Genomic DNA, 25277 nt, shown 5'->3' with positions numbered 1-25277 from the left:
AAAATAACACAATCATTTCTTAAGTAGCCAACAATAAGTAGCCCCAGGGGGCGGCTGTGGCTCAGTGGTTATAGTCAGTCATCCAATAACCAGAAGGTTGGCAGGTTTGATTCCCACTCTCACCACTCAAAAATTGGTGGAACTGACAGCTGGACGGGTGTCCGTCCACCTCCTTGTCACGGCCGAGGTGCCCTTGAGCAAGGCACCGTACACCCATGCTCCCCAGGTGCTGCAAATGGCTGCCCACCACTCCAGGTTGGCATCTGTCTCTATGAGTGTGTGACCCTGTGCATGTGCATGAGTGTGTCAACAGGTGCCAACCTGGATGGGTTAAAAGCAGCAGACAAATTTCATGTGTATGCATGACAAATAAATCTGATCTTAATAAATAAAAAAGATGTTTGTGTTACTTTAATAATAAACATCAAACTTATACAGATTTTTTTTTTGGCACTTTAGCACTCACACCTACATGGAACAGCTTCCTTCCAACTTTTAGTGCTCTTCCTGACAGATGCTCTCTTTCCTGTGGCTTCAGGGGATTGGCCACTTAACTCCTCAGTGAAATCTGTAAATTGTAAAAAAAAAGAAAAAAGAAAGACACCTTTGCAAAATCAAATAACCCCATTTACAGGTTCTTGTAAAAGTTCATTTTAAGCATAGCTTCTAGCAGCCAGCCTGTATTTCAGTGGGGGTTAATGGGCTGCATACCGAGCTGTTGAACAACAATTTTCCTATTTTTCATTAGAGAGAAGTCAGTACCTGGAGATGATACTCTTCTGCCAGGCAGAGGGGGTGGAGGTGCACAGGCCTGAAGGGAGACAGGAAAAACAGCCGCAGAGGCAGTCAAACAGTCATGTGTTAGATGATATCTTATCAGTGTGTTCAATGCGTTGCAAATTCACTTTAAAGCAGTGTGACTGAATAATGGGTCCAGGTCATAGGTCATAGGTCTGTGTTGTAAAAGAGGGGCAGAAAAGAAGCTGAGGAAAACCAAAATAGATTGAATGAGGAGGGTTCAATTTTTCAACTGCAGATTTGTCATAGTTCAACCCTTTTTTTTTTAAATTTTTTATTAAGTACTGCTTTATTTCAGCTAGGAAGCAGTACACATGGATCCTGACCCAGCACTGGCACCTAGCACCAGCTTGTTGGGGGACGCAGGTTGCTTTCAAGATGCCCGATCCAGGATTCTGTCGATGACATAGAGGCCTCAAGTCCTGCTTCTTTTGTTCAAGTTCTCTAGTTTCTTTTTCTTTTCTTGGCAGTTCAATCAGCACACCAGTGTCCATCCAGAATGTGCCCTGACAGACCACTCCCTTAAGCTACTGTCTTGGAGGACCAAGAGAAGGAGATGTAGTTCCATGTAATGCCTCAGCTGTGGTCACGAGCTGTGGGTAGTGACCGAAAGAACGAGATTGCGGATACAAGCGGCCGAAATGGGTTTCCTCCGCAGGGTGTTTGGGCTCTCCCTTAGAGATAGGGTGAGAAGCTCGGTCATCCGGGAGGAGCTCGGAGTAGAACCGCTGCTCCTCCGCATCGAGAGGAGTCAGATGAGGTGGCTCGGGCATCTGGTGAGAATGCCTCCTGGACGCCTCCCTGGTGAGGTGTTCCGGGCCCGTCCCACTGGGAGGAGGCCCCAGGGAAGACCCAGGACACGTTGGAGAGACTATGTTTCTCGGCTGGCCTGGGAACGCCTCGGGGTCCCCCCAGAAGACCTGGAGGAAGTGGGCAGGGACGTCTGGGTTTCTCTGCTCAAGCTGCTGCCCCTGCGACCCCATCCCCGGAGAAGCGGCAGATGATGGATGGATGGATGGCCTCAGCTAACATGCTCCTTGTTTTGGAATTGTCCATCAGCACCCAAAACTCATAGAGCGTAAACACTTCCCCTCCTGCGTCAGAGGAGTTTGACACCGGTTCTCCTGTCTCCCAGTGGGTCGAAGCAAAGATCACGCCTTGTTCAAATCAGCCTGACCCCTTCCAGTTGATATCATCATCTGTCTACCACCTTCCTGAGCATTCTTTTCTGTTCTCTAAGCCTCGTGAATATGTACAACAAGCACATTTTAAAAAGAAAAGAAAAAACAGTAGAGGACAGAAGAATAAATTATGTCTATGTGTGTTGAGTCAACAGGAATAATATTAAATGTGAAAAACAGATTTGCAGGACAATGAATAAAAAGAAAGCAGAAATCCTGAGAGCTTTGGTGCATTATGTTCCATTCCATCTTTTGTTTTCATTGATGTGTATTATAATATGACATTCTGTGAAGCTCCAATTGTGGGGCTGGGACTTTGGTTTGGAAAGCTGTACAATCATCTAATACTATGTGTCACTTGACTGTTTTTAGCTAACTTTAACTTGCTACTGCTATGAATAAAGCAGGTGGCAGCTTGTGTGATAGCCCAAAGAAACAACTGACAGAGGGAAATTGAGCCCACTGGGACTGTTATAGGTTAGCAACCAAAGTTTGCAGTGTACATAACAATGACATTAGAGCAGTATCCCAGAATTGTGTAGGAGCAGACTCTTGGGATATAATAAGCAGGGTATTGAGAAGAAATGTCAAAAGAATTACAATTATGCTGTAGACCATGGAACACACTTAACTATGAGTGGGCTGAGAAAGCCCTTGGGCTGTTGAAAAAGAACCCACTGTTAATACTCTGCAGTCAATGCAATATCATAAATCACAATAACAAATGCAGTTTTCAAGACTACGTGCAGGGGTGCAATAAGGCAAAAATGTCAGCATCTGAACTGATAGAAACTGAACAAACAACAAAACTATGTGATGTGATGTGAAAAATAAATCAAAAGCCTTATCTGTAACACCTGGATTGGTTGAGAAAAAATGCTTTGATTCAGAGGAACAATAAACAACAGCTGACCCCAATACCTCTGATTAATATGTCGTGCCACACTTTGAAACAAATCCTTAAAAACAGCCACTGTGCTCTACACAAACTCAGATTGTTTTAGCAAAAAAACCTACAGATCTCTTGTCCACATTGAAGTGAAGAAAAAACAACTTTTTCTCATTACAATTGTGCCTCCCAATGGATCGGACTGATATCACAATCCTCATACTTGGAAAATAATCAAATATAAACAAACAAGTATGAAACAAGTTTCAAATAGTTTTCTTCATCCTCCTTAAATTCACAAACATGAGTCTAACAAACATTTTCAAAGCAGATATTTGAGGTTGCCTCAAGTGTAAATAAACAGGTGTAACTCACAAATATACTCTTATACTTTTGAATGAATTTACCTTTTTACAATTAGACTTAGAAGCATGCAGCAGTGAGGAACCTGCACACACAAAATGCAAGCTCCTTTTTTACATGCTTACCTCACTCTCTAGTGGCAGGTCATGGACATTTTCTGACATGGTAAAATTCTTCTGTCTGTCCAGAGTTTGGTAGACATGTTCCTCCCCATCCTCCTCATTCTCCTCTTCCTCTTCCCTGTCTTCAAGCTCTCCCTCTGAGTGGTCAGGGGATGAAAGGTGTGGCTGGCTCGCTAAATCCTCTGACCATCTGTCTCTGAGGAAGGTAAGAATGTTGCAGCAGAGGAAATTACGCTGTATCTCAGAAGAGGAACGGCAGTGCAACTAGTATTTATATGGCTTTGCAGTTTCAAGCCAAAGAAAAAAAAGGACTAAGGACATGTCACATATTTCATTGACATCTTGCAGTTACTGTTGGTGATCAAAGAATTTAGACTTTGATCCAGGTTGCAGAAGTAGCACTTTTAGACCCAGTTAATCTCTTCTACCATGACACACTGGTAGTGACAAATTAAGCTTGTGATGATAGCGCCGTGTGCACCTTGGAGTGGTTACCTGCTGTAAAGTGCAGAGCAGAAGTTTGGCTCTGATACGAAAGATTCTGATTGGTCAAGCTCAGAGAAAGACCTTGGCAGTGCAGGAGGGATGGCCCACGTCTGTCCAGTGAGAGAAGAAGACAAAATGGCTGCCGCCAAGGCCGACCTGTACAAGGAAGTACACACTTTGTGTAAAGGAAAGGCACGAGAGTTGCATGGTATTCGTCAAATCAAAATTTGAGGTTTTTATATTTCTCGATTTCAATATAAATTGACAGATACAAGAATTACAGAAACACAGTAAACATGAAATAAGTTTGGGCAGTGATAATAAGTCATAAATAGATCATTAATGGCAACACTCCACTGTAGTGCATCGAAAAGATAATTACACAGTTACAATTTTCGACCTGATATCAGTTAGTAATAGTCTCAGGACCCCATTCCCAACCAGACTGGATAGTGTGAAAGAAAAAACACTGGTTAAACAGAGGATGTTGTGATAGAAAAAAAAAATTACTGAAAAAAGATAGTAGAGTTAAAGGTTATGAAGGGAGGGTGTGAGGTACCTGGGTCTCTCAGGTGAAGGGTTTGGGCTGCGTGGGGGAGGGGTACGAGGTACAGCTGCCTTGGGAGCAATGGAAGCAGCAGGGACCAAACCATGAGCTATATGCTTCTACACAACACACGGAGGGGAAGTTAGAGGGACGCCTTACAACACACAGTGAGCGCTACACATATTAAGATGGTTCTTTGACACAGTGGTTGAGGAGGTTTAGTAAAGTGACTGAAACTGAGGACAAACAGAGCCCACACGGGTATAAGGGAAGCAGATGCTTAAGCGAATAACACCATGACAACATGCAATGAGACACAGTTCGAACAATGTCACTCCCACTACATATTTAAAAAAAAAAGCCTATTGCTTCACACAGAACCTAAACATCAGAATATATATGCGTTACTAAATGTTAGTTTAATTCTCTAAAAGTTTTGCTAATGTTAAGTAACCATAATTACTGGAAGTAGGGTGGTGCTAGCAAAAGACAGCATTGCTCTGAGAGCTAGCTAGAAATGGAAAATATCAATTATCGCAAAACTTACGAATTCCTTGTCTCTCTCTCGTCTGAAGCTGAATTTGAACATCATGAAAATGTTTGCACCCCTAGCTTGGTAAGTTTTGGTTTACGCAGCTTGTCTCAACCGAGTAGTGTTTTTTTTATTTTTTATCAAATAGCATTAAAAATGCCTAAATGTCGTTTTGTCACTGCCATGTGTTTCAAAATAGTTATCTGCCCATGACAAAAACAGCTAAAAAATAAGCACGCTAACAAAAAGGACGCTAGTAAAAGGTCTTGCCGCTTGCAAATCCGTCGTATCTAGACGCCTTGCCACAAAAAGCAACTTCACTACAAAGATAGTGCCGATTGGTTTCTTTCTTCAAATCTGGCCAATCAGAGACTGTTTTAATTCACTTAGCAACGACGTCTATCCCTTTCAACAGTTTGTCCAACAGGGGGCGACAGCGTTCAACTTAATAAAACTTTCCGTGCAATCTTTGATTTGTCTGTCTTTGAATCTACGATTATTTATTGGTTGAACTGAGATTTCACATACATGAACAGATAGTGAAACATTTTATTTCATGATAGCCATCGTCCATTTAGATTCTATGTTGGCTGATAGTAATAAATGCAAAACAAATAAAGAAATAATTTCCCTAAATGTCTTCAACATTTCTCTTTTAAATTCCACAAAGAACTATGGCTATGTGATAATTATATTTCAAACGTCAGTGCTATGAGAATGATAAAAGCTCATACCATGCAATTCTACAAGGTTTAAGATAAAAATACACTACAAACAGCCTTTGAATAGGGCTCAGGAGAGGCACCAACAAGTGAAATTTAATCACATGCTTCTTTTAAGTTTCTGTGATGAAGGATTAAGATGTCATGTGGTTCCTGACAGATTTACAATAGTTAAAGATACGAGTGTTGACTTTGTGTGTGTTCACTGTGGACAAGCTCCATTCCAGACATTTCCAACCTTCTTGGTATTTTGAACCAGAGATGTTATTTCGAGCATACTCTTAAATGAAAAAAAAATCCATTTTTGCCCTCTTTTTATTCTTTTATTTGACTTTACACACATGATAGAGACCTAACAATGAGCAGCTATGCAGCACAAAGTGCAGAAAAAGGAGCAAAGCAACCCAAAAGTTTCAGAACTAGCATCATTTGCATATATGCTAAGGCTTCTAGAATCCCTAGGCACTGTGGCATGAACAAAAAAAGATGTGCTATGTTAATAACCTCTGGGATGGTATACATGCATCATTCACTGAGCACAATATGGAGCAGTTTTCTTATATATTTAATATTTCCTTCATGATCTAACCCAAATGGCACTTAAGACATGTTAGGTAAATACACAGTACAGAGTTTTACATAATCTTAGTGATACAGTTTAAAAACATTTACAATTTAGAAATATCTTTACATAAACAAGATGTAGCTGTATATAAGTTCACCTAAGATTTAAGCAAAAGTAATAAAATACATTCCTCCAAGAGACCCAGAAATCCACCATACAATTCACAACGTGATCATTCACAAACTGGAGCTAAAACCTACAACTTACAGGTATATATATATATATATAAATACATACATTTATTTTTGTGTGGTTTTTCAATTATTACATAAATAATTTGATTATCAAACGTATTTAAGAATCTACTTTGTAGATAAAGAGATAGTCCAACACTGCAAAGTGTCAGTAAAATGTGGGATGCGACTTGGATTAAGACGAGCAGAGACAAACCGTAAAAACCTGACAGTGAGCTCAAAGTCACCGTTGGCTGTCCAGGTGTGATGCATGAATTTTAGTTTGTGCACATTCTTCCCTTCTTGAGACAAAAGAAGCTTCGGGTACGTACAAAATTCACATCAACACAGATGCACAGCCGCAGCTCTTCTTACAAACAGACAAATAGGCCAGAAGTGGGTAAGATGCATCAGACTGGTAAATGATTCATGGAGGCTTGTTGGTCCGTGGCATGACTGGTACATTAAGCAAAACAAAACACCAAAATTTCCATATGCAATATGTCCCAGGTGTGGCACTCAGCTAAGACACTGCTCTTCAAATGTTGCCTTACAAAAACAATTTTCCATGACAGTAACTCATCATCAAAGTATAAATGATTTTTAGCAGCTTATATAGGCGATTGCATTCTACAATTCTCCCAAATCAAAAGAAAAATAAACTTCACAGCACATCTTATAATCCCTAAATGAATGTTTAGCATATTGCAACAAGGTTTATTAAATGTAAATGTCCATTTAGAAACGACATGTCCTTCAAACCCCAATGACAATTGTGTTAATGACAGAATCCTTAACATACAAAGTGTGATATCAACATGTTCTGAGGATGTACAGAGAATGGAACTGTAGTGCGCAGCTCCCTCAGAACACAATAGAGGTAACAAAGGACGGCTTGCGCCAGAATAAAACCACTCGTTGTAGTCAAATAGAAACCAACACAGGGTGTGTTCAGCTTTGTTTTCCTCTTTCAATTCATCTGAAGCTTTTTTTTTCCCCTTCTAGAAATAAATACTGAGATGATAGTGTAAGTCAGAAAGCTGTCTCAGTGCTGTGTATAAATAGACAGACAGTGGAATGAACTAGTATGTTTTCCCACACTGCAGTTGTGCTGTACACATACTGGCATGGCACAGAATGAATTCCCATAATGTTTGGTGTTAGTCCTTTTACCTCAAATACAAGGTTGTGCAGGCAAAGAGCCCATGTAACAACATAGGCATCCATGTACAGTATTTGGCACAGACACTTTTCATAGTATCTGGCAATAATGTCACTGTTAAGCTGGTGACTACAAGCTACATACATTACTGCTCAGTATTCCAGTGGAAGCACCAAAGGGCACTGACACTTTACCATAGCAGGACCAGTATGGGTGCAGCAAAGTACTGTACATAGCCATACTGGGCTCAATATGCAATATGCTGCACAGTATTTGCAGACAGTAAAAAGCAGTTTACTGTGGTTAGCTCAGTAGAGGGCACTGTCGTTGTTGTATGAACTGGAGCTGGGGAAGGTGGGACAGGGTTTATTCCAGGGCAAAGAGCCAGACTGGTCTGCTGTGGGAAGGCTGAGGGTGCTGGCACTCCTCATCTTGTTCTTCAGACCCCAGCTAATGAATGACGGCTTCTTGGTTACTTTGCGGGACTTGGAATGCTTGTCGTCATCATTATAGGCCAGACAAATCATGGAGTAGGTCTTAGGCAGGTTCCCACAGAAGGTGGCACTCTTGGTTGGCTAGGTAAAGACAGACAGTATTTAAAAGAGCTGTTTCTGATTACACCATACAGTCTAAAGAGATATTTAGAGCCATTGTGTTAAACACAGCAAGTAGGTCAGAACAAAGAAAATGGTACTGACTAAATTTCTAGTAAACTCAATTTCCAGACAAATCCAAAACTCTTTACAGGAAACTTTAGTGAATTACTTCTGATTCTCAAAAAACAACGTTGCTGTTGGATCACTGCTCCAACACTTGAGACAGAAATGTGGCAGGACATACCATGGGAGGGTTGCTATCCATTATGCTGACCACCTGGATATGGATCCCCTCTTCATTCACATCCTTCAGAAGTCGCATCACCTCGCTCACACCCATCCATTTGCAGTCAGTGTCACCCACAGCCACAATGTAGTCTCCCGCTTTGAGCCCATTAGCCTTCAAAATGACGTGACAAAAAACAGGAATCAGAGAACCCAACGTCTGATATTGTGTCAGACTGTAAATATTCACAGCTGATGTTTTATCTAAAACAGCAACCAGTTGTGTTCACATGATTTCCATCAACAGCTTTATGGGCAGCTACAACCTGCAGAGAGAGTATTGGAGTTTTGTCCTGAACACTTTTATTCTTTACAGCAGGCAAGCGAGTCTTACCTGCTGTAAGGTCTGAGCCAGTCTCTTTATAGACTTCATTTGAACTATTTCTGTCTGATCCACTGTCACCTGAGCAGGTCAGCAATTGCTGGAAAACCAGTCAACCCTAATTAAAAATCCTGTTGACTACAGAATTAAAAGTTATAAAGAGTTTGGCCCAGTTAGGCTTATGCGGTATAACTAATCTGTTTCTCTGCATAGCCTGCAGGGTCTAATAAGAGTCTGCTTTTTGTCAGCACCTCTTAATGAGCTGTCAGGATGAAAAGGATTTTAGAATGTATATACTCCCCAATTCTTAATTAAATTAGTAGACAGAATGGCAGAGGGAGAGGAGGGTGGTGTATTCCAACATTCTTTAAAAGCAAAATACTGTTTAGGTTTTAGAGAATGACTTTATGTAATCAGATGTTCATTGAACAGAAAATCCCTCCTCTGAGGTCACACAGTGAGAGTAAATTATAACCATTAGGACTAGTCACATGCATTTTTGTATTTCATTGGAAAACCAAAATCACAAATTTTACTTTTTAAAAGGAAAACTGCCTATTCTCTGTCTCTGTGGACTGCCATACTGCCATTTATCAGTATGGCTCATCAGTGTGGTCAGTGGTAAAGAAAATAGTTGAACTCACAGCAGCTGGACACATGGGATCCAATGACCCCACCTGGACTGGTTGTTCTCCTTTCAGGGTAAAACCCAGATCTCTGTCCTCTGGGCAAAGTTGTACAGTCCGTGGGGCTGTCCACCTCTGCTTGGCTGAGAAGAATGACAGAGGACCCTGGGTGGGCACAGTGTGGGGATGATGGGGTTAATGTGGCAGCAGCTTTTGCACAATTTCAAATCCCGCTGAATTACATGTTTAAAAAACCTGAAACTTCAAATAAGCACCGTGGTCAGAAGCAGATTCCTGTACATTAACAACCCAATGCAGTTGTGGTGGATGAATGCCATGTGACAAGGAATCATTTATAATCCCCTCTCATCCCACTTGACCACCTGAGTTATCAGACTTCAGCAATTAGGCATACAAGCTGTAGTATACATGTACAGTATGTGTAACTTGAAATATGTTCAGACCTTCATTTATCGACAGTCCAGTTAACATAACAGCTAAACTACATTGTTCTGCCCATACTAAACGCTCCTTTAAAAGAAGTAAGTTGTACTGAACGTGAACCAAACAAAGATGGAGGTGTGGGTTATGGCATGCATTGTTCTTTTGAGCTGCTGTGCTGCCACCGGACAAGCGCTGTCAGCCTTCTTCGGGGGGACTGTCTGCTTAATGAAACTTAATAGAAGATAAATGTTTGAGCAATATTCAGACTATTGACCTTAATCTAAACAGGACAATATTCCAATTATGGTGTTTATGCATTTAGTTGCATATTGGATATTCTATTCATGCTGAAGTTCACATATTAGGGGATGAAGTCACCCGTACCCACATTACATCCCCTACAAAAGCGCAATGTTGTCACCCATCCAAAGTCTTAATCATATCCATGACTCTTCAAAATCCTCAGGTTTCTCCCTAACCCCAAAAGTATGTTGTCTTTTCTCTGGAGTCTTTCTGTTCTGCATTGAACCACACTGGAGCCAGTATTGCCAGATCTTAAAAGAGAAACTAGCAACAGGATCTATGAAAACAAATCCTAAACGAGTGACCGTGTCCTTTAAAAAGAAGCCTAAATTTGCTCATACTGCTCATATCAAGTGGACCTGGAAATGCTACGGTCCAAAACAAGTGTTGTAAGTAGGAGTGTGTGTCACGAAATACCCTGAAAACTACAGAAGGATTTTATAACAAAAGGTCTATACTTGTCGGCATAATGTGATTAAGATTGGCATACTCCATGTAGCTTAATGTGATTATTGGTTACTCTGAATATGACCTTAGGTGGTGGTCAGAAAATCCTGATAACGTTGGAAGCGTCTTATTCAGAGTAAGGTTTTAATCGAGTTAATGCCAGAATATTGCTGTGCAGGTTAATGTAGCCTTTAACTTGAGCATCTTTTGGATCTGCTCAGAGCAAAAATAAACAAACTTCAAGCAAAGCCGAAAGATAAACTCGAGAATCAAAAACATCCTAAAATACTGAGCTAAAGCATCTGTCAGACAGAGTAGTTCAGAATTGTACCTCAATGCTCCTAAAATCCAAAGGTTCAGGTTTCATGGTTGCATTTCATAATAAAAAAAGATTAGCTTTGCGTGTTATTATGCAGGAACCAGGTTGTTTCTAAAGGTTCCCATTCTTCTTCTTTACGCCTGCTATCTGCTGGGAAAATCTCCTCTCAACTAAATCCTGACAATTAATCCCATATAACACCAAGGTGACTGCCGTCTGTCCTGGTTTAACTCTCACCCCAGCGATTGTATGGAGAGATAGGGCTGGATGTAAGTTTTCAAGCTCACATTCCACTTCAGCTCTCGGGGGATTACAGTGTTGTTGCTTTGAATGCAAATGAAGAGCTGGGTGGGATTTTATGACAAGAGACAGAGGGGTACTTATTCCCAGAGATTCTTAACACCCTGCTGCCTGGGAACATCCCTTCTGACATTTGAACGATTATGAAATATTTGCATAAAGGATTTGTTTAGAAACAGATGGCCGTTTTTTGAAAAGCAAACTGTGTTTAACAAACTGAATGTGTCTACCAAAAGGACATCAACCGAGCTGCACCGATGAAGGATCCCAGTGTCCCATCTCACAAACCACCATGATAAAATGAACAGTAACATCGCTTCATGTATTTAGCATAAGAGATCCCAGAGGGAAACAAACGCCAACCTTGCAACATGATGAGATTAGGAATAAATATTGACTGAATGAGCAGTATACTTATGAAATGAACCATTAGTCTCTAGCTCCAGTAATAAGCTCCATGCCTGTGTGGGGCCTTAAACATATACATCATGAACCCGAGTACAGACCAGAACACCTCTATCCACTGTTAGTGTTAGTGTTTTGCTTTAGATGAAAGTCCGGGAGGCTTTGGAAACAAGAGTGCTTTGTCTAAGCATGTGGTCAACTGTACCAAAGCTTCCAGGAGGCTCACCTTGGTTGGTTGTATTCAGAAATGACAAAGAATACTCTCTGGGTGTAAAAAGACTAAGCACAAGTAAAACAAAAATCCAGAGCCGATCTATGTCCCTTAATGAATAAAGCAACCATCATGTATGAAAAAACAGCAATGTGAGTGGAAAGAGTTTAGTAACCCACATACCAGCCTCTGGAAAAAGTCGATGACTTTCACCTTTGTAGTGTTGGGAACCTCCATCTCTGCTTTGTGCTCCGTTTTAGCTTTGGAAGGAGGAAAAAAAACAATGTTTACTGTTACAGCCACATTTCTGCTGTTGCCCAGTAAAAAGGCAGGCTGGGAGTTAACAGTGTAAACATTATATCATCTGCACTTGGAAATAAATGTCATAGCTGCCACATTGCAGCAGGTATGGATCACAACACAGGAACTTTTTATTAACAGTTTCCCAAGAGACAAAAGTCACTCGGTTTAACACACTGGTGCTTTCTTGGCAAGTATTTGTTAGAGTGACAATAAGGTGACCGTTCAGGTTCTATATCGGTATGAGAAAGATTAGCTCTCACCTCAGGAACATCCAATGGGAACTCAATCTTAACAACTGTTTGAATCTTATCGCTTCATCCTGTGATTAGTTAAGACGGGATATTTATTTTGCCCTCATGAAAACACTCACGGATGATGTCCGGGGCCTCCATGTAGTCTGTGAACTCCTCCTTGTTTTCAACCTCACTGTACTTGTTGAGCGAGCGCTGGTGGCTGGCTTTTAAGATATCCTGCAGAACCTCAAGCTTGTTCAAGTGGTGGCACAGACTATAAATCCTCAGAGCCTCCTCGTGGCCACGGATGGCACGACGAATGTGAGCTTTACCTTGATACAAGAAGGAAAATTCGCCATTAAATAGAAAGCACACAAGAGTGGAAGGAGAAAAGAGAGAAGTGGCACTGAGATCAATGTGAAGAGTCATGCCCGGTGCCGAGGCCCTTTATCGTGTCCCGCTGTTCTATTTTTCTTCTTACCAGTGCGCTGACGTTCATCATCCTTCTTCAGGATGTCCAGAGGACTGCATCCCTCAGGGAGCTGATCGTACACCTGTGATAATGTCTTCTCCTGCTGGTCCTCATCATCACTGGGACCCACTGAACATACAGATCAAAAATAACTTATATGTGTATAATCATAGCATCCATCCATCCATCCATTATCTTCCGCTGGTCCGGGGATCGGGTCGCGGGGGCAGCAGCTTGAGCAGAGAAACCCAGACGTCCCTGTCCCCGGCCACTTCCTCCAGCTCTTCTGGGGGGACCCCGAGGCGTTCCTAGGCCAGCCGAGAAACATAGTCTCTCCAACGTGTCCTGGGTCTTCCCCGGGGCCTCCTCCCAGTGGGACGGGCCCGGAACACCTCACCGGGGAGGCGTCCAGGAGGCATTCTCACCAAATGCCCGAGCCACCTCATCTGACTCCTCTCGATGCGGAGGAGCAGCGGTTCTACTCCGAGCCCCTCCCGGATGACCGAGCTTCTCACCCTATCTCTAAGGGAGAGCCCAGACACCCTGCGGAGGAAACTCATTTCGGCCGCTTGTATTCGCGATCTCGTTCTTTCGGTCACTACCCACAGCTCGTGACCATAGGTGAGGGTAGGAACATAGATTGACCGGTAAATCGAGAGCTTCGCCTTCTGGCTCAGCTCCTTCTTCACCACGACGGGCCGGTGCAGAGCCCGCATCACTGCAGACGCCGCACCGATCCATCTGTCAATCTCCTGCTCCATTCGTCCCCCACTCGTGAACAAGACCCCGAGATACTTGAACTCCTCCACTTGGGGAAGGATCTCATTCCCGACCCGTAGAGAGCATTCCACCCTTTTCCGGCCGAAGACCATGGTCTCAGATTTGGAGGTGCTGATTCTCATCCCAGCCGCTTCACACTCGGCTGCGAACCGCTCCAGTGAGAGCTGAAGGTCACGGCCTGACGACGCCAACAGAACCACATCGTCCGCAAAAAGCAGAGACCCGATTCTGAGGTCGCCAAACCAGACCCCCTCAACGCACTGGCTGCGCCTAGAAATTCTGTCCATAAAAATTATGAACAGAATCAGGGCAGCCCTGACGGAGTCCAACCCTCACAGGAAACATGTCCGACTTACTGCCGGCAATGCGGACCAAACTCTGACACCGGTCATACAGAGACCGAACAGCCCATATCAAGGAGTCCGGCACTCCATACTCCCGGAGCACCCCCCACAAGAATCCCCGAGGGACACGGTCGAACGCCTTCTCCAAGTCCACAAAACACATGTAGACCGGTTGGGCGAACTCCCATGCTCCCTCCAGGATCCTGCGGAGGGTATAGAGCTGGTCCACTGTTCCACGGCCAGGACGAAAACCACACTGCACCTCCTGAATCCGAGATTCGACTATCCGGCGGATCCTCCTCTCCAGTACCCCCGAAAAGACCTTACCAGGGAGGCTGAGGAGTGTGATCCCCCTATAGTTGGAACACACCCTCCGGTCCCCCTTTTTAAAGAGGGGGACCACTACCCCGATCTGCCAGTCCAGAGGCACTGCCCCCGATATCCACGCGATGCTGCAGAGGCGTGTCAACCAAGACAGCCCCACAACATCCAGAGCCTTGAGGAACTCAGGACGGACCTCATCCACCCCCGGGGCCTTGCCACCGAGGAGTTTTTTGACCACCTCGGCAACCTCAGCCCCAGAAATGGGAGGCCCCACGTCCGAGCCCCCCAACTCTGCTTCCTCATCGGAAGGCGTGTCGGTAGGATTGAGGAGGCCCTCGAAGTATACCCCCCACCGACTCACGACGTCCCTAGTTGAAGTCAGCAGAGCCCTGCCCTCACCATACACGGTGTTGACGGTGCACCGCTTCCCCCCCCTGAGCCGCCGGATGGTGGACCAGAATCTCCTCGAGGCCGTCTGGAAGTCGTTCTCCATGGCCTCCCCGAACTCCTCCCAAGCCCGAGTTTTTGCCTCAGCAACCACCGAGGCTGCGTTCCGCTTGGCCTGTCGGTACCCATCAGCTGCTTCCAGAGTCCCACTGGCCAAAAAGGCCCGATAGGACTCTTTCTTCAGCTTGACGGCTTCCCTCACCACTGGGGTCCACCAGCGGGTTCGGGGATTGCCGCCACGACAGGCACCGACCACCTTACGGCCACAGCTCCGGTCGGCCGCCTCAACAATGGAGGCACGGAACATGGCCCATTCGGGCTCAATGTCCCCCACCTCCCCCGGGACATGGTTGAAGCTCTGCCGGAGGTGGGAGTTGAAACTCCTCCTTACAGGGGATTCCGCCAGCCGTTCCCAACAGACCCTCACAATACGTTTGGGCCTGCCAGGTCTGACCGGCTTCCTCCCCCACCAGCGGAGCCAACTCACCACCAGGTGGTGATCAGTTGACAGCTCCGCCCCTCTCTTCACCCGAGTGTCCAGGACATACGGCCGCAAGTCCGACGATACGACTATAAGTCGATCATCGAGCTGCGGCCTAAGGTGTCCTGGTGCCAAGTGCACATATGGACACCCTTATGCCTGAACATGGTGTTCGTTATGGACAATCCGTGACGAGCACAGAAGTCCAACAACAAAACACCGCTCTGATTCAGATCGGGGGGGCCGTTCCTCCCAATCACGCCCCTCCAGGTCTCACTGTCATTGCCCACGTGAGCATTGAAGTCCCCCAGCAGGACGAGGGAGTCTCCCGGAGGAGCACTCTCTAGTGCCTCCTCCAGGGACTCCAAAAAGGGTGGGTACTCTGAACTGCCGTTCGGTGCATAAGCACAAACAACAGTCAGGACCCGTCCCCCCACCCTGAGGCGGAGGGAGGCTACCCTCTCGTCTACCGGGGTGAACCCCAATGTACAGGCGCACAGCCGGGGGGCAATAAGTATGCCCACACCTGCTCTACGCCTCTCACCGCGGGCAACTCCAGAGTGGAAGAGAGTCCAACCCCTCTCGAGGAGGCTGGTTCCGGAGCCCAAGCCATGCGTCGAGGTGAGTCCGACTATATCTAGCCGGAACCGCTCAGCCTCGCGCACCAGCTCAGGCTCCTTCCCCAGCAGAGAGGTGACGTTCCACGTCCCAAGAGCCAGCTTCAGTAGCCGAGGATCAGACCGCCAAGGTCCCTGCCTTCGGCTGCCGCCCAGCTCACACTGCACCCGACCCCCATGGCCCCTCCCACGGGTGGTGAGCCTGTCGGAAGGGGGACCCGTGTCATTTCTTCGGGCTGTGCCCGACCGAGCCCCACGGGCACAGACCCGGCCACCAGGCGCTCGCCGGCGGGCCCCACCCCCGGGCCTGGCCCCAGGGGGAGGCCCCGGTGACCCGTGTCCGGGCAAGGGAACACTGTGTCCAAACATAGTATTCATCATAGGGGTTTTGTGAGCTGTTCTTTGTCTGCATTACTATGATTTTTTTTAAACTTTGCAAAAAATAGGAAAAATAGGAGAAAAGATCATTTATATTAGAGCCAAGCGTCTAACCCCAGAAATGCTTTGTTTTTTATGGTTGTAGTTGAGGTTGAGAAATTAATAGATTTGAAGGAGAGTTTTTAAAATTTGAAAGGGTTTGAAGGGTTTTAGGAGGTTTGTTTTAACAAAGCCTCGGGCCAGAAAGAGTTAAGTACTGGCCTGGATTATGGAAGGCTGTGAGAGCTGTGTCTAATTATTTAATGAATATGCTCATCGAAATGCCAACTTTCCAAAAACTCGGTGTGTTCTTGTGAAAAGTGTTCTCTATCTCCTGATTTACTGGCTTTAAAGGGTGAATCTACAGAATTAAAACTTTCTTTGAGCTTTGCCCATGTCGTCTGCTTCCCAGTGACGGTACCAGTATTTATTTGCGTGTTTGAGGTTAATCTTTTTACTCGAGCAATTTTCATTCGGCCCTTTTTTCTTAGTAGAGTCCTCTCTACAGTTCTGTGGTTAATTGCTTCATTTTCGCTGTTCACACAGGAATCTGTTAATGAGCTGCCAAACTCAAAGCTGCTTCGCTCCGTTGTTCCTCTATTCAGTCCTTTCTCATTCAAAGAACTATTACCATCCAGTACACAGTTTTATGCATTTGATATACTCGTTAATTTTCTTTCCAAGGTATTCTTTTGAAATGTGCAACTGCCTATCTGAAGTCTATTCTACTCATTCCAAACATCGCTCTTTGCTGCCTTGAATTCTCTCGCAGTCTTTTCACTCTCTGTCTACCACAGCTCCAGGAAACAAAGCCTATGAGGGTGTGTGTGTCAGAGCATGTGTGGATCTTTAAATAGCCGTTATGTAATAGCACTGGGTCTGGCTGTGGTTCAGTCCGACCAATTGACACAACCAACCCAGTGGCCTGAGCAGCACTGACTGTGTATTCAGGGGTGTTCAAAATAAGGCCGCCAGAGTGCTTTAATAATGAACCTAGAGCTGATTTACACCTGAACAGATAAAAGTAATGCTAAAACCATGGACCAATGCCTTAAAAGTTACAGTTAGTTATGAGATCTCGGTCATCTTTTACACATTTAATGTGTGTCAAATGGATTTTTTCTTACATTCGTGGTCCAGCAGCGCTGAGGCGACAAAGTAATGTGCCATGGAGCGATAGTGGTTGGTTTTGACTTGCGACATGGTGGACCAGAACAGCGGAACATTGTCTTTGATTGGCATCTGGATCATGGATTGATGGACTTGGTCATAGATTTCTGAGACCTGGCAGGAATAAGATGGTAGAATTACTGTTCAGCCAGTGTTCAGCAAAAGAATGCATACTTTCACTGTGCAGCCATTTACCTTTGCAGCCTCCTGGGCCATTTTCATCAGAGGGTAGAACTGGTTTCGGATCCCTGGCAGTGCAGTCTTCTCAAACAAGCTCTCTTGAGCTTGAGCAAGCATCAGCCGAATCAGCATGCTGAGCATGGCTGGACCCATGTCGTAGCTTGGAGTGTGAGTGAAAGTCTCTTTAAGGTAGTTCAGGATACCTGAAGGAGAGCAAGAGGTGAGCACAGCTACAAACAAAAGGAAAGTTGCCGAAAGGAACAACTATTGCAGTTAATCAGTGAATTTAGATTAAAAGATCAGTTTCTTCTAAATTTTCAAAACTTTCTTAATTTTTAAGAAAACTTGATAGATTGGCCAGATTTACAATCTTTTCTTGTTTCATGCTACTTGTTTGCAGTCAGGCTACAGTAAGCTGGACTAATCAGCATTCTGGACAGGCAATTATTGGCAGGTTTTAGGTGCAAAGGCAGTAAAGAGTGAAATAACTACGACACAACACCTTTGAAGTTATTTTAAATATTATGTTTGAACTGCTCTTTTCCCGTCTCGTGTAAGAGTCATTCACCTCCAAAGTCTGATTTTATTAGTCCAACAGCATAATTAATAGTTTGGGCAACAGTGAATGTTCATGTGCCAAACTGAATAATTTCATTTAGAGGAGGCATGAAAATTTCTCGTCCACAAACTCACAGATGTCGCTGTAATGGCACTTTGATCTTCAATAGCGAGGCTCTCTCTTACAGAGGTTTTAAACGTCTCCAAAGGTTAAGTCGTGGCTTTTTATTGTCATTTCACTATACAGTAGTAAAGGAAAAAGTGTGCGATTCTTTAAAACTGAGCCAAGACATGAATCTATTCAAATTAGACTTCCTGCTTACTGGAAGCTGTAAGACCATCTGTATTTCAACTAAGAATGCCTGCTTCTCATCTTTCAGACTAGAAAGCTGGCGACAGAGAGTTGAGGACAGCTTAATAACAGAGCACCGCCTTGCTAGTCTTCAGCTAAGATTCTGCAGTTGTTCTCTACGCTTCTTGTGTGCTTTATATATACACATATACTTCTTCTATCTATTAGAACTCAGCTTAGATAACTGCTGAGACAATGTTCTACATAACTGCATAATCGCTTTAGTTTTTGCAAGCCTAAAATATAGTCAAAGGAACTTCACTAAAGCCGTGTTCAGGGCTGTAATTATAGTGCAATACCGACCATATTGCAAAGTCATAATTCTATCAAGACTTGTTTGAGCTTCCTGAAAACCTTTGAGACTTAGGAAGCCACTTCATATTATTGGTGCTTTTTGGAGTTCAGCCACATAACAAGGAGCATTCATTCTCCATCATGGAACAGATGTCAGAGGGTGGAGGCTGACCCAAACTGAAAATAAGGCTTTGTTTGCATGAGCGCTATTTCTATGAGCAATGACTCATTGTGTCATTACAGTGATAAATTACATGCATTTTGTTTTTATTACAAAAATATTTTGGGAAGTTATTGATGTGACCGTTTTATCTCGGTAACAACAACAACCATAAGTGACAGCTTCACTGCATCACTTCAGTGTAGTTACCGACATCATTTCTCTTGTTTGCATTTACATATTAATATGGTTTAAAGACATCGATGTCTTTGTGTTATCATTTACACGGGTCATTTGAAATCCATCTCCACATACCTGCTGCTTTCTGAAAGGAAGAGATGGCCTCCTCCAGGCCGACTATCGTCTGTCGGTCACTGCGAGTACCAATCTGGGTGTAGAGGGCGGCCATGTTGAAGAGGATACTGGCCTTCTCCAGAGACAGGTTCTGTTGGCACACCGGCACTCCTGTGAAGGAATCGTACCTACAGGAGAGAAGCCAGAGGATTCACAATTTATTTCTGTAGAGGAAATATAATCTTAAAAGTGCCTTGGAAAAAATGTCATTCTGTTAAGTTAGAGAAAAGACAATTAAACTTTGTAAAGTATAGAACTAGCAACACAGAATAAGGCATTTGGAATTATAAATATCTTCAGTGTGAATTAAGCCACAAATACAGGAAGAGTAACAACGGCATTGATATAGCTGCACAAACAACTATTATTAGTACTGAACTCAACATGTTTGTGGCTTACTGCCAAATTTCTAAAGAATGAAAACTGGTCCATTTGATTTAGCAGATTTTGAGATTAATGACTAATCTGACAACAATAACATACAGGAAGCTGCTTTGCTCTAGTGTGAGAGGAAGATCCTCCAAATTTCCAGGGTAAAGTTTTGTTAATATTTGATTTTGATGATAAAGTAATCCATGTATGTTTACCTCGTAGGCAGACTGCATTTCTTTTCTATAATCCTCTTTCATGTACAGAAAACGCTGCAGAAAGTCAAATAGCTGCCACTAAAGTCTTAACTAAGCTTGTATGAAGCTGTGAGTGTTGGTAGATATACGAGCTGATCTGTGGATTTAGGCTGTTAGAAAGTTATGGAAATGTTTCTGTTGATTGTAATTTCTAAAGTGTTTAAGATTGGCCTATTATTTTTCCCTTTTATTCCTATACATAATTAGAAAGAATATAGAATAACTTTACCAGGTAAAAAAGATGCCGGTCTGGCGAGTTGGTGAGAAGAATCGGCTCTCTATCAGAGGAAGGTGGCTGTAGTATTTTGCGAGCAGTTCCACCCCAGGCTGGTTTCGACTCGGAGTTCTGCATGCCTGAGAAATGGAAGAAAAGAAATCCAACATAGTCTGTAATCATACGGTCATTTTAGTGGTGAAGATGCAGTGCTCTTGAGCAACCCCATTTAAGGGATCGCCTGACCCAACTCAAACTTTTAAGTTAATACTGTAGTTTTCTGATATTTAGTCACAGAGGTGACCGTTGTGTGGCTCTCACTTATTGAAAAGCCTAAATCTCTTGAAGAAAAACACGTATCCAACAAAAAGTAATCTAAAGAGACAGGTACATGGTTTCTGGAAACATGTAAAGGTACCCTTCAAATTACATTTAGAATGATTTAATCGCCACAGACTAAAAGAATATTCCTCTCATCTCTATTGTATTTGGATGGAGGCAGAAAGGCCAAAAACAACATCTGAGGATGAGATATATGTCTTCTGTAACACTGCGGACACAACTCATTAGTTTCCAAACTACCGAGACAAACGGACGTCATGGTGCTTTGTGTGGTACCTCAGCGTTAAGGAAACAGTCAAACACACTACCTGTCGCAGGTCCATGAAGTCAGCAATCTCATCTTCAAAATTGGTTCCATCTTCACTGTAGTGATCCAGGATAAAGTCCTGTCAAAAAAAGGAAAACCTAGCCTTAATATAACAGCTTTATAAGGCAAGGAAAGGCAAGTTTATTTGAATAGCACAATTCAACAACAAGGTGATTCAAAGTGCTTTATAGATACATTAAAACAGTAGAAATAAAAAGCATGATTTAAATTTTAAACAAAAAAAGAAAGAAATAAGAACAATAGATAAAATCAGATAAAATCAGTAGTTAAAATGTGATTAAGTTTTGAAACTCAAGCTTCAGATTTGGAGCTTTATTCAAATGCAGCTGAAAATAGGTGTGTCTTCAACCTGGACTTAAATACACTGAGTGTTTCAGCTGATCTGAGGCTTTCTGGGAGTTTGTTCCAGACATGCATAGAAGCTGAATGCAGCTTCTCCATGTCCGGTTCTGACTCTGGGAACTGATAAAAGACCAGATCCAGATGACCTGAGGGGTCTGGAAAAACCAACGTTAAAGTTGAGCAATTGAGGATTGTTCTGGGTCTGAAAAATTTGACATATAGGTCACAGGCTAGCGTCTTTCACAACTGCTCCAGTCTGCCAAATCAACTCTAAAACGTAACAGATACAGAAGTAATTGTGACGAGTACGTTGGGGAGAACAAGCCAGATGCAGAAACACCTGGTCATTAAAACTGGCGAGTGACAAGTAGAGCGGAGATCAAAAAGTCCGAACACCGCTCACAACACCTTCTGGCAAAGCAGAACAAGCATTGCTCATAAACGTGCCATTATGGCATTTACAAGATTCTGGGACATAGCTTAGTGATTACCTCAATAACTACTGACCCAGTTTTTGTACACAAGCCTGTACCTAAAGTGACAGACTTATCGACATATAAAAGCCTGCCAAAGTACTAAAGGTGCTTGTAACAGCTCCTACCCCCATGAGGCATCTCCAGGAGCAACAACAACGAAAAACAGAACTCACGAGGTGAAAACAACACCAGCTTAGCAACTGAAGCCTGTTGGTGAAGTAGTGGCAGGTGAGCAGGGTGTAGACGCTGTGACCCAAATACTTGATGAAAAAAAAGTCTGGTTTTAAATCCACACACACACACACACAAAAAAAAAAAAAAGTTTTCTGATGTGGGTCAAATTTGCATTGTTCTTGTTTAAGCTTTAACTGATGAGCCGAACCTGACGCTGGATGTTTCAGCTTTTTATATATATATATGACCACATTTGCGCTGAAATCAGGAGGAGGATTGGTGAAATTGTGGCACTTTTCTCTGTACCTTGAACGGAGTAGAGAAGTCAACCTCCTTTGTCTCCTTTAGGCCCAGAGCAATCAGAGGAATGTTGGCCATTTCACTGTAAATAAAACAGAAAGACAAATAGACACACACCAATCAGTCATCTCATGATAAACATGAAGCACATGAATTTGCTCACAGACATGATGGGAACAAGGTCAACAGGTCAGCAAATTCAAGAACCCCGCTCTAATCTGTACAGATACATTCATAGGTTTGATGAATGAAGTATTGGTAACAAAAGATTAAAAGAAGAAACTCCCTTTGACTACAGACCGGGCCCTCTGTGGAACATTAAGTCAAGAGTACAGTATGATAAGAAAACTGTGTCGGCACAGTTTGATCCCACCAGCAACAACTTTGTTGATAGAGAAAGTTGGCATTTTTGTTTAATCTTTATTGTAGTTTCACAGGAGAGAAGTCAGGATTAAGCAGATGGCGCAGCAAACACACTCTGCGGGAGCTAGAATTTAAAGGTGAATGCAGGGCTAATGTCCCCCTGCATTGTAAAGCCACCCATTTCCCCATTAATGAATCCTTCTGGAGTTGAAGCTTTGCTTCACTAATGCAGCAAATCTCTGACCGCTAACAAAACTGGCTTTAACCTCTAGAAGGTGTCACAAAAACTTCTGTTTTGATCACGGTGGGAGCCATAATGGTTTGGAATTTGTTGTTGCAGGGACACGGAGGCCCTTGTTACTGACAGATGGAAAGCAGGTTCAGCTTGTTATCGGGGCTGAAGAAATATAACCTGACAGATACCTGCTGCTGTTCAAAGCGGCTTTAAAAAACTAAGCCCTCCTCAGACTCAAAGCAGAGTTTTTAAAAATGACATAAAAAAAAGGGGATAAGGGGGCACAATATGTCAGAAGCACAGTGTGTAGAGGAACAACTCCTCACACTCATTCATCACTAGATGATAAGCCTGCATTCCTCTCACATACCGGCTCAGTGGATCATAGAAAACTTTATGCATCAGTAACACAGCAAGATACGGGCTGCACTGTACTCCATTTGTGCTTGCAGATGAGATCATTCTGGCCTGGTATAGGCAGACACATGGGGGAGGAAGAATGTGTTCTGCTTGGAATCTAAAATGTTAAAAGCTTCTCAGGAAAACAACCCCCCATAAAAGTGGGAGTTAAAGAAGAAACGGAACAGACGCTTTGCTGGGATAGATTTCATAGAGAGCACCAGTTTAACCCGCTCAAAGGGCAGAAGTGATTCTGAGTTGCCAGTTGAAATGTAGCAAACTATGTTACATGTTGTTTTTAACACAGCATGCTGCTCAGTTTCCATTCATAGCACACCGTTCTGACTTCTCCGCCTCCGACACTGATGAGTGGTGGCTTGTTTTAACTGGAAACAGGTTAAGGCTGCGGCTACACGAAAACGTTTTTCACTGTAAACGATACTTTTTCTTATCGTTTCGCTGTCGCGGCCACACGGAGCCGGCGTTCCCACTACCCCAAAACGATAGTTTTTGAGAACGGGTTCCAGAGTGGGAAAGTTTGAAAACGAGGTCGTTTCGTTTCCATTATTACAGCGAAAACGTTTTTGCGTCAGTCAAACGTTGACGCTGTGAGACTTCTCTATTGTCTCACAGCGTGGCGTGACACAGTGGCGTGTGTACTGCATCGTTTCATAGTTTTCGTCTGGACCTGAGTCTTTACAGCAGCGTTGCCGTGTGGTTGCAAGAATTTTCGTACCCGTTTAAAAAAAAAAAACTTGCTTCGTTTCCGTGTAGCCGTAGCCTTAGAATGGTAGGCACTGATCTTCCACTAGATACAAGGTTACGATTAGGAAGTCCGTTTCAGGGGAATTTTGTTCAAACAAAACACTTGTGGTTTGAAAGGGATTCAAAACAATTGAGAATATTTCCTTCTGATATTTCCTTGAGATTTGCATAAAATTCTTGCACAAGACATGTCCAAAACTAACATAATGCTAATAATATTAGTTTAGAACATGCACTTTGCAAGAATATGTAAGAAAGAGCAACCAATGTAAATTTGATCTAAATATTTATTAATCTAATGATACCAAATTACCCCTCCATCCACTGTAATTATTCCTTATTTACTAAAGTAAATCAGTTCCGTTGGGATCCATGGGATGGTTCAAGGAAAGCACTTACAGATTTCCACCACCGACACTGCAACAGCTATAGACTGTGTGTGCTTTCTGTTACATTACCTCATTCCAAAAAAAAAACAAAAACCAAAACAGCTGAATCTGGTTTGAGTGAGAAATAAGAACAGATAGAAACTATCCAAAGAATAGTGGACCTGTGGGAAAAGTCCAGAAAGGTGAGAAGCTGCTTTTTTTTGTTTGTTTGTTTCTGTAATTAAGCCTAAGATTGTATTTCAGGCTGAAATGAGAAGGCTTACTCCATTGATGCGGTACAGCTTTGTCCAGTGAGACACCTGCTTAGAAATTACACGGGAGGACTTTCTCAACATATCCAATAATCTTCCGAACAGGTGACCTGAACGCCTGGCTGTATGGCCTTTTGTATAGCTGGTAGTGTGAATATTCTGATGTGAAAGCTTTGGAGAATGCACGTGTTTAAATGTCTTTTAGACAGAGACACGGGTGAACAGATGATACCAGATTCTGTCGTATTGACTGCGCATGGTTCAGAGAGCAGGTGCTTTTCTGAGAGCCTGACATGGAGGCAGACAAGAGACCGTTTGTCCTCTCTTTATAGTTTGATGCCATGTGACAGAGGACATTGGGGACATCAGCTTTTACCCTGAAGCCGCTACAGAATTATGTGGAAACTAACAGTGTTAGTGGCTGATGGAGAGGGTTTTTTCTGTGGTTGCTTCTTGTTTGGGTGAGATACCAAATCTGTTCAAGAGTACAAAATATCAGAATAAAACATGATGTCTTGCAAAGAGGAAAACTTTGCTGTCTTACACAGGGAATCCAGTCCGTCTGCAGCGATGCAGACCTGCTGCCTGCTTCACTGGAACTAGGATAAATCCTCCTGGTTCTTGCAGTACTGACACCCCGTAAGGCAAGCAAACTAATCCGGGCTTACTGTAGTGTCAACACAAGTTGGCATTCAAGGTTTTCTGAGGTCAACCGTGGAGTTAATTTAG

The 25277-nt window shown here is 43.3% G+C and overlaps 2 protein-coding genes across 3 annotated transcripts in view; both read right to left on the bottom strand.

Moving 5' to 3' along the window:
- Positions 1-5193, bottom strand: part of cep89 (centrosomal protein 89) — a 50494-nt gene extending 45301 nt beyond the window's left edge. Inside the window, exons 1-6 of the mRNA XM_075472509.1 lie at positions 4934-5193; positions 4399-4505; positions 3849-3995; positions 3357-3549; positions 763-811; positions 473-568 (exon numbers count right to left, since the gene is read on the bottom strand). Of these exons, the coding sequence (XP_075328624.1) occupies positions 473-568; positions 763-811; positions 3357-3549; positions 3849-3995; positions 4399-4505; positions 4934-4978 (637 nt within the window). The 5' untranslated portion in view covers positions 4979-5193. The remainder of the gene's footprint in view (positions 1-472; positions 569-762; positions 812-3356; positions 3550-3848; positions 3996-4398; positions 4506-4933) is intronic.
- A 996-nt stretch (positions 5194-6189) lies between these two features.
- rhpn2 (rhophilin, Rho GTPase binding protein 2) overlaps positions 6190-25277 on the bottom strand; it is a 29594-nt gene continuing 10506 nt past the window's right edge. The window contains exons 4-15 of one of the 2 annotated variants that reach the window (XM_075472348.1): positions 22153-22228; positions 20835-20912; positions 20200-20324; positions 19306-19472; positions 17642-17829; positions 17404-17560; positions 12876-12995; positions 12532-12726; positions 12042-12118; positions 9448-9594; positions 8441-8596; positions 6190-8175 (exon numbers count right to left, since the gene is read on the bottom strand). In XM_075472348.1, the coding sequence (XP_075328463.1) occupies positions 7909-8175; positions 8441-8596; positions 9448-9594; positions 12042-12118; positions 12532-12726; positions 12876-12995; positions 17404-17560; positions 17642-17829; positions 19306-19472; positions 20200-20324; positions 20835-20912; positions 22153-22228 (1753 nt within the window). In that variant the 3' untranslated portion in view covers positions 6190-7908. The remainder of the gene's footprint in view (positions 8176-8440; positions 8597-9447; positions 9595-12041; positions 12119-12531; positions 12727-12875; positions 12996-17403; positions 17561-17641; positions 17830-19305; positions 19473-20199; positions 20325-20834; positions 20913-22152; positions 22229-25277) is intronic. The other variant, XM_075472421.1, reaches the window with a different exon arrangement.

The sequence above is a fragment of the Odontesthes bonariensis genome, chromosome 1 (assembly GCF_027942865.1).
Source record: "Odontesthes bonariensis isolate fOdoBon6 chromosome 1, fOdoBon6.hap1, whole genome shotgun sequence".
In the NCBI taxonomy this organism is placed as follows: domain Eukaryota; kingdom Metazoa; phylum Chordata; class Actinopteri; order Atheriniformes; family Atherinopsidae; genus Odontesthes; species Odontesthes bonariensis.
This window is presented reverse-complemented; position numbering and strand designations above follow the sequence as displayed.